General features: G+C 45.0%; 1 protein-coding gene across 2 annotated transcripts in view; it reads right to left on the reverse strand.

Annotated features, from left to right (window-relative positions):
• The window catches only part of ctnna2 (catenin (cadherin-associated protein), alpha 2), a 413,529-nt gene that overhangs the window by 78,319 nt on the left and 325,210 nt on the right, over window positions 1-10,000 (reverse strand). For both annotated transcript variants that reach the window (XM_062520942.1, XM_062520937.1), the window contains exon 8: window positions 711-791. In XM_062520942.1, coding sequence (XP_062376926.1) covers window positions 711-791 — 81 coding nt within the window. The remainder of the gene's footprint in view (window positions 1-710; window positions 792-10,000) is intronic.

The raw sequence follows: 10,000 nt of genomic DNA on the forward strand, positions 1-10,000 counted from the left end.
AGAACACTTTGTGTGCCATTACTGGGACTGCAGGTGCTAATGGAACAGAGGACAGAGCTCACTGTGCTCCCTAGGAGACAAAAGGGCTGAACTTCCGCACATTAGCCTGTGCTAAAGTATGAGTATGTGATTCAGCGTTTCTATGCGTATGTATGTGTGTGTGTGTGTGTGTATGCGTATATGTGTGTGTGTGTGTGTATGCGTATGTGTGTGTGTGTGTGTGTGTGTGTGTGTGTGTGTGTGTGTGTGTGTGTGTGTGTGTGTGCGTGTGTGCGTGTGTGCATGTGTGCGTGCGTGCCAGCGTGCGTGTGCGCGCATTTGTGTATATCTGTGCATATGTTCCTTGAGTGCATACGCTACTTTGTGTGTGTGTCTGTGTGTGAGTGTGTGTGTGTGTGTGTGTGTGTGTGTGTGTGTGTGTGTGTGTGTGTGTGTGCGCACACGTACATGTGTGTGTGTGCATGCATGCCAGCGTGTGCTACTTTGTGTGTGTGTGTCTCTGTGTGCGTGTGTGTGTGTGTATGTGTGTGTGTGTGTGTGTGTGAGTGTGTGCATATCCGTGCATATGACTGCATACCCTACTTTCTGTGTGTGTGTGTGTGTGTGTGTGTGTGTGTGAGTGTGTAGAGTATGTGTGTGTGTGTAATCGTGTGCGCATATCTGTGCAGATGTTCCTTGAGTGCGTACACCACTCTGTGCGAGACGTTTACCTGTCGTCGCAGGTCTCGGGTCTTCTTGGTCATCTTGTCGATGGCGGAGTTGAGTGGATCGCCCTTCTCCTTGCGGCCGGTCTGCGGGAGAAAAGCAACAGGAAAGAATGCTGCTTTAGCAGGTGTAGCATTACTATTTCATAGGCAAAAAGCTCTCGCTCGTGGAGTAAACACAGAGTCCAACGGAGCCGATAGGGCGCGCTTAAAGTAGGAAGCCATGTTGCCGGCAGCGGGAGGCTAAGGGACCGGGGCCGCCGCGGACCTTCACAGCCTTTTTCTAGGAACACTTTTAGAGTGCTCCTTTAAGTGCCGTCAAGTGTAAGAAGGGCAGGAGCTCCGAGGAGATGAGAGGAGGGAAAGAGAGGAGAGGAGAGGAGGGAGAGAGGAGATGAGAAGAGAGGAGGGGAGGGAAATAGAAGGGAAGAGAGGAGAGGGGGAGAGAAGGGAGGAGAGAGGAGATGAGAAGAGTGGGGAAGAGAGGAGAAGAGATGAGAGGGGGCAGAGGAGAGGCGACGGCAGGGGTTGTGAGGCAGATCAGTGATGGAGGGAACAGCAGACACAATGACACATGCATGAGTGGGTGAGTGAGTGAGTGACTGAGTGAGTGAGTGAGAGAGTGAGAGAGTGAGTGAGTGAATGAATGAATGAGTGAGTGACTGAGTGAGTGAGTGAGAGAGTGAGTGAGTGAGTGAGTGATCGAGTGAATGAGTCAGTGAGTGAGTGAGTGAGTGAGTGAGCAAGCAAGTGAATGAGTGAGTGAGTGAGTGAGTGAGTGAGTGGGTGAGTGAGTGACAGTGAGTGTTGGCAGATGTATGAAATGTATAAGCGATTGAGAGAACATGGGAGGGGATCGATTGTCTCAGAGGAAAGCAAAACAACTTGTGGTCAGGGATTACTATGTACTGTACATACAGCAGTACAACATACAGAAAACAAGCACACAAGCACACACACACACACACCAACAGACACATTAACAGATAAGAGGACAGATATCACTGTGCTGTGATAGTGTTGTAGATGCACTTATGGCATCTACACGACAAATATGATAAACAGCAGAGAACAACTCTTCTCTGAAGGAGCATCAGCATACACATACAGTGCTGTATAAATACATGTTAACCTCTCATGCACACGCAAGCAACTGTAGACACAGACAGTGCAGAAGCACACTCAATCAGGTAGTTAGTCTTGTCCTTGGGTAAGGTCTGACTTCATTTTACTGTCCATTAGCTTATTAGATAAACAAAAGAGCTAAAAACAAAACAAAACAAGGATAATGGTAACAGAAGTAAATAATTTCACCGAGTTTATCTGAATTACCACTTAGATCCACTTATCCATTTTGAGAGGCACCTGTGTACACACACACACACACACACACACACACACACACACGTGTACACACACACACATACACACACACATCAACAGCGTCTGTTGTTAGAGCACAATTAAGAGTTAGTGAAGGACATGACTGCATTCCCCAGGAGCACATGACGAGCGTCAGAAGCACACCTAAGTGGCAACATCAACAGCACAGCCTCTTAACTCCACTTACACATCCAGACTCTCTCCCTCTCTCTTTCTCTCCTTGTCTCTCTCTCCCTTTTCTCTGTGTCTTCAAACACACATATATAATAAATATACACACACACACACACACACACACACACACACACACACACACACACACACACACTCACACAAAACACATACACGCCTGCACAAACACACCATGCACAAAGAGTGTGCACACATACACACACACACACATACAGTACACACCCATGATCCATGCACAGGTCCTCCCATGGGTTGGCGCGCTAGGCAAGCGGCCTAATTAAAACTGGACAGCCAGACTGGGAGCAACACAGATGCTCCATTTGGAGTGACAGAAAGCACATAAAGAGGCAGGCACACACGCTCGCTCCCCCTTCAACGGTCAACAGAGCTGCCCGATGGTGAGCCAGATGTTTTGTTCTTTGCTCCTGAGCCCCACTGCTGTCTGCGACGGCGCTTGGCATTACTCTGCCAAGTCTGCTGAAGAGCTGGTGTTATGAGTACATCTGAACTACACCTCCACACGTGACATTATTCACACACACACTGCAATGCGCTGTACTGAATGGAACGGCGAGAGACTGGCTGTATTTGCCAGTGATCAGAAGTGAAATATAATGCTAACGCCCTATTGTGTAGAATTCATGTGGGCTAAGTAGTGAGAGGGCTGAATAAAACTGCTCACGTTTGCACCCTTGCTAACATAATGACCTGCTCCACAACTGAGAGAGAGAGAGAGAAAGAGAAAGAAAGAGAGAGAGAAAGCTTGGCGATACAGGTAAAAAAAACTGACTCAAAATGGTGAGGGTTAATAGCGCTATATGTGTGCCAATATGATAAAAGCTTATCAAATAATGCAAAATATAATATCAGTCATACCAAATGAACACATCATACTGTTACACATCTCTCAGTAGTTGAATTCAAACAAGTAAAAAAATAAACAAACGGAGCTCATAGCACTGCAGATGATTCCCATAGGCAGAGCACCTTTTCCATATGGACAAATGTGCAGACTGCGCGCTATCGTCATACAAGTATATTGTGAGTACTGTATATGACAAATTCATATTCCTACGATAGAAGAATGATCACGACAGACAATATGCAGTATGACGTGGCAGCGCCCCACTTCAGAAGATCAAAACAAACCATGGAGAGCCTGTCAGAGACAGGATGAACCACAACACAAACACTTGACACATGAAAAGAGGAGCTATCGTGAACTAGCCTACTAATAAAGCTTTTTATATAAGGAAGAGTGCCTTGGTTCAGAACTAGCCTACTACTAGAGCTTTCTATACGAGGAAGAGTGCCTTGGTTCAGAACTAGCCTATAATAAAGCGTTTCTATATGAGGAAGAGTGCCTTGGTTCAGAACTAGCCTACTACTAGAGCTTTCTATATGAGGATGAGTGCCTTGGTTCAGAACTAGCCTACTAATAAAGCTTTCTATATGAAGAATGACGTGCCTTGGTTCAAACTTCTTACTTCACCTTGAGGATGTTTCACAAAAGAGCACTTTTTTCTGACTGCATTGTGAGTGCCAAAGTCCTCCTGCTCTGCGTCTTAATGAAACGAGGATGGAGTGCCTACAGGTGTCTTTAGGCGACACTACATGATGACTACTACACCACGGAGTCAAAAAAATTAAGATGATAGCTACACAGTCCTCAACGAGTGTTTGTTTATCTCCCTGACACGAGTCATAATTGTTATTGATGAATTCATTAATGGCAGCTGTGCAGTAGGACCGAGTAGGCTGACCACAGGCATAAATCAACAGATTGTGGAGGAAGAGGAAATTCAGTCAAAGTAAAACTGGCTTGCATAATTAATTGCTTTGTTGCCAGGCAACCCACTATCTCACTGCTCTGTCTCTCTCGCTTACTCTCATAAGCGCATGCAGGCGCACATGCACACGCACAAGTACACAAACACACAAACACACACACACACACAAACACACACACACACACACACACACACACACACATGTACAGCGACAGAGAGAGAGAGAGAGAGAGAGAGAGAGAGAGATAACTGTCAATAGTACACACACACACACACACACTCTCTCTCTCTCGCTCACCATCTCAAGCGGTCTGTATTGACATTGACGTCATCAACAGCAATAGCAGCAGGAGCAATCAGCAGCATGCTGGCTATGTGTGTGTGTGTGTGTGTGTGTGTGTGTGTGTGTGTGTGTGTGTGTGTGTGTGTGTGTGTTTGTGATGGGACAGAGGGGCTCGTGGACCAGGGCCATTTCCTATTGGACATTTTACATTACAGTATTTCTGCAGTGGTGACAGAGAATATTTTCTTGACATCAGCTTAGCATAAATAATTCCCATTCACTTATATGATATGTAACTGTCATTTGTCTCATTAAATTAGATTTTGTTTTTCATTTGAGACTTTAGAGGATACCTTCAAAATGTACTAGGCTGTGGAAAAGACGCTAAACATAACCACAGAGGTAGTCTAATTGATTTGTTTTGCAAAACTGAAGTTCAAGGTACTCAGCCACTTCTCGCAAACGATTCCATAAAAAAAAAAAAAAATCTGATTGAAGAGTTCAGAGCCCACTGCTGTTATGCTTTTACACCCGGAGATTGAAATCTTCCATTTTAGATGACCTCTGGTTCTCTGTTCCAGACAAGACCAAAAAGCTTCATTCTTTAGAGCATCTGCAAACCCTTGATAGATGGAGTTTGGCAGAGACCTCAAATGGGCTTTGGTGCAGTACTGTGAACAGGGTCCGACTATGCAAAGCAAAGGGCAGTCAAGTCACTACGCATGGGATGGATGTCTTACACTTGAGTGAAATTGACATAGAATTACACATTTTTACACATTTTTTTTTTATTCTGCAAAATTTAGTTCTAGTTGTAGTTTTGATGGTGAAAAACATTGACTGTGAGAGGTATTCATGAATTATGGAGGGAGTGGAAATTGATTGCATTTTGTATAAAGCAATACAGAAGTTCACAGATTGCCTACAGATATTATGGTGAATGTGCTATGGACATGTAAACATGGAGACAATCCTGGGGAAAAAAAGACGGAGGTGGTGTGTTGTTATTGTGTTATGATCGCCAAAAAAAAGGCAAAACGACAGAGTGAGACAGAGACAGAGACCGAGAGAGAGAGAGAAAGAAAGAGAGAGAGAGACAGAGAGAGAGAGGGAGACAGAGAGAGTGAGAGAGAAGCATGTGTTTTGTCAGTCTCCACTGTGCATTTTTTCACTGCCGGCCTCTGAGGTTAATGCTTTCTGTCACTCTCAATGTGTTTGTCACCATCAAGCTATAAACGTTATTGTTTCCTATTAGTCTGGAAATTGCCCACCATCAACATGGAGAAAGCGAGGTTAAGGAGACAAAGGAGAGGGGAGGGAGGGAGGAGAGGTTGAGAGAGAAAGAGTCAGAAGGAGAGAGAGGGAAAAAAGTGCCCTGGCCACCAATATTTTACCCTGATCTCACTTTACAGCAATCAAAGGCAATTTGCATAGCATTAGACTGTGTGTGGCCCCAGCTCTTGTGAGACATAGAGCATAATTCTAAACAGAAAACACTCACATACTCATTTCACTAGTGGTGCCACAAGCATACAAAAGCCCCAACTATTTTTGTCATTTTACCTTTATTTTTTGTTTTGCTTTGCTTTTTTTTGTTTTTACTTGATTTTTAAGTATGGAAAATAATACAAAAGAAGTCAACAAGCTCATAGCCGCATTTCCATAATAATGTTGCCCATGTCTAGCTTTTTTTAAAAACACAATGTTTTTCTCTCCAATACTGACAATAGGTTCATATTTTACTGAGTTTGGCCTTTATTTAAGTATACAGTATGTGATGTCTACGAGAAGAACCTTGGGAATTCAAATGAGGAAAATTAAAATATTCCGCAAAAGTGCAAAGACACATGCTGCGATCCCCAGAGTTGCTTTTACAAATGTTTGCTGAAGACTTAAAAAAATCAGCTCAATTCGTTTTCAATATTTCTCTCAGGTGAAGGTAGCTGAGTCTTGTCCCCCTATCATGTCACACACATGAGATAACACACAACATCATAGATTGCAACTGCTGTGATGGGTTTTTCAAGACATGTTCATATAGGATGTCTGCTTTGTTTACATGACAATAAGCAGTCATGACCAAGGATTTCTGCTTTGGATCTATGGTTGACCGATATTGCTATTTATCTAAACAGTAAGTGAGAGAAACACTGCATTAAAATCTTCAGCAACACTACAGTAACCTGCTGCAAAAATATGGGACATACATGGCCTTAAGTTCCGATAGTCTCAAATAAATTGCATACATTCCTAAAAAGCTGCAATTATGGTTCTCCACATAAAACAACATCTACAAAAGTCCCTTTTTACAGTATTGTTAATAGCTGATTGCAATAAAGCATCTGGCTATGTCTCCAAAAAAGATTAGAATCAGCTGTTGTTGATCTATTTTACACAGTTTACGGTACAGTAAATCAACCTCAGATTTCTCAATTAAAAAAAAAATCAATTAAAAATGCTTATCAGTATAGCTTTTGAACAGCTGTTATTGCATAATTAGCAGCTTATATAATATAATGTACAGTTCTGAACATTAGGTTTGCTGGCGTATTGTGTGTGAGAATTTGTAAATCAGAGGAGAAAGAACCATAACTGTGGTATTGGGTAAGCGTGTCTGCAAAGAAACACACTAAGAATTCAAGAAATGTTTTCATTGACTACATACTGTATGTGTGAAATCAACAGGCATTTGTGTAAAGTGTATGGTCAACAACAGATGGGCGTCGTGCTAGAGTCTAGAGTTTTAAAAAATGGGTGAATTCACCATGTGATTCATGTTACAAATCAATGAGTTTTATTGTACAGCTTTGAATTTGGAAGTTTTATAGCTTAGTATATTTAGGCCTTACTTGGCATGGAAAACAATATTAATTCATCTTCAGCTATTTTCATCTTTGTGCTGTGGTCAAAAGTGCTTCATACGTTACACTCCAAACTTCCACAGTACAAAGACGGAAAAAAAGACCAGTCATGAAGGAATCTGAACACCAGTATGTTAGCGATTACAGTTTGTCTTTACCACAAAAAGAGTACTCTTTTCAGAGCGGAGCACTCTCTTCAGTATGGTGACAGAAGTAGGACTTCTCTTTCTGTGTATAGGGGTAGCAGAATAGTTGCTATAGAGACTACTGTTGCCAAGCAATATATCATCCTTTTTACTCTAAATCTTGATATAATGCCGACATGTGCATCTCTACAGCATTGTTGTGTCATCATTTTGACCTCAGGTGAGAGAATGTCAAGAGAAGCACAGGCCTGCGGTCTAACTGTCCGGTCCTATTACTTAGAATGGACATGAGACACCTTAACTACTGAGCATAAGCACTACTAAATATTTCATTTTGAATTACTCTTTGAGTTCTAGTTGTCCAAAAATGTACACCTGCATTACCCCAACCCTTTCTGTAAATGTCAAGGTCTGCAATGCAATCAGTTTCAGTTGAAGGACAACATGAACCACAGTAATGGATGAGGATAGGGCTTTATGACATAAACATTGCTTAACAATGTGCATTTATGTGTGTGTGTGTGTGTGTGTGTGTGTGTGTGTGCGTGCGAGCGCATACGCGTGTGTACGGGCTGACACGTGCCGAATGGCCTGCATCAATCTGTGTTAGCTGTGTGATTCATGCAATTACATGCAATCCATTACTCACTGCTCTCTGCCTGGAAATCCAAATGCTAATGTGCCACTCGCACAGCTGGGAGGGTCGCCCGCCGACACACGCTCTGCCCGCCCCAACAAAGACAACAGGGTGAGGCCCGTACCGCAGCCGTCGCCTCAGACGACGGGGGACACTCGATGGACTCGGAGCTAAAGAGCGCCCTCCTGAACACAGCCGGCAGCCAGCCGCGCCAAGCTGCGCAGCGCAGCGACGCTCTGTCAGGCTACGCGGCGGAGCCGATTGTTTTGTAATGTATGACGAGCAGGGTCACCTGTGTCATCATCACCATTACCCACAGCCCCTCCCCCCCCACCCCCCCCCCCCCCCAAACACACACACAAACACACACACACACACACACACACACACACACACACACACACACACACACACACACACACACACACTCACTCCGTCAGTGGCAGTGCCCCCCCCACACACCACCCTGTCAGTGGTAGTGCCCCTGAGATTATTTTTCAACCAGGCTCTTCTAATAAAGGCCTCCATTAATAACCTCATGCATTACGGGGCCGTCACACTCTCTGGTGCCGGGGTGAGTTATGGGCACGGCGTCCTGAAGGGTGGCCCGGTCCGCTGTGCCCTCGAGAGGGGGAGACCGACCTGCAGACGCCTCGAAAGCGCTAGTTTCACCGCCGAAAGCAGAGCGCTTGCACCTCAACCTCCTGACCATTCCCACATCGCCCGTCATCAACACACAGCACACGTGACGGGGGGAGTGGAGAGGGATGTGTGTGTGTGTGTGTGTGTGTGTGCGTGTGCGCGTGCATGTGTGTGTGTGTGTGTGCGCATAAACATGTGTGCATGTGTGCATGTGTGCGTGCATGTATGTGTGTGTGTGTGTGTGTGTGTGTGTGTGTGTACTGTACAGTATGTGTGTGTGTGCATGAACATGTGTGCATGCGTGCGAGTGTGCATGCACTCGTGTGTGTGTGTGTGTGTGTGTGTGTGTGTGTGTGTGTGTGTGTGTGTGTGTGTGTGTGTGTGTGTGTGTGTGTCTGTGTGTGTGCATGCATGCATGAGTGTGTGTGTGTGTGTATGTGTGTGTGCGTGCGTGCCTGTGTGTGTGGAGATGGACTGAGAAATGGAGATCGTAATGAGCGAGGGTGGCTCCCTCTCCCACTCGCTCCCAGACGGCTAACGGATGGCTCCTTAACAAGGAGGCGAGCAGACACACACACACACACACACACCCACACACACACACACACACACACACACACACACACACACACACACACGGCTCAGAGAACAGGAGCCCACCCTTCCATTTTATTCCAATCATCAATTAGTACTAGCCTTCAGCCAGAGGGGGGCGGAGGCTAATTAGCCAGACCAGCCAGTCTACTGCATGACTGAAACAAATGCATAGAGGACCCCTTGGCCTCCTGATCCTGGAGCTGTCCACCACTTTAGCTGCAGCCGTTAGCTGCTGGAGAGCAACCTGACATTTCACCTCACTGAGGGAGACGCGTGCCTGCACACACACACACACACACACACACACACACACACACACACACACACACACACATATACTCATGTACACACACTCTCTCTCTCCTGCAGAAAATGATCCCATGGATGCTCTGAACTGCAGACCCAAGTCATGGTCTAGACTTTAAGCTGATAGAGTCTGGGACATCTGGCGTGATGGCAGAATGAAAGTGTGGCTGAGATGAGTGGAGAAATGAACAAACGGTGAGATTCTGAGCGAGATAGAACGAGGGAGAAAGACAGATAACAATGCACTTGAAGAGAGCAAGAGAGAGAAAAAAGACGGCATCAGCACACTCCGTGGGACATTGGCAGCAGAGGCGGATGGAGGAATGAATGGCTTGGGCAACAATAGGGGGAGTCTTTTTTTTTTTGTTCTCACAAAGCATCCATCTCCCTCTCAGATCAATGTGTTAAATGATATCAATTCCAGCGCCTTGTCAATTCAATTAAGAGAACGGGAGCCAC

The sequence above is a fragment of the Sardina pilchardus genome, chromosome 2 (assembly GCF_963854185.1).
Source record: "Sardina pilchardus chromosome 2, fSarPil1.1, whole genome shotgun sequence".
NCBI classification, from domain to species: domain Eukaryota; kingdom Metazoa; phylum Chordata; class Actinopteri; order Clupeiformes; family Clupeidae; genus Sardina; species Sardina pilchardus.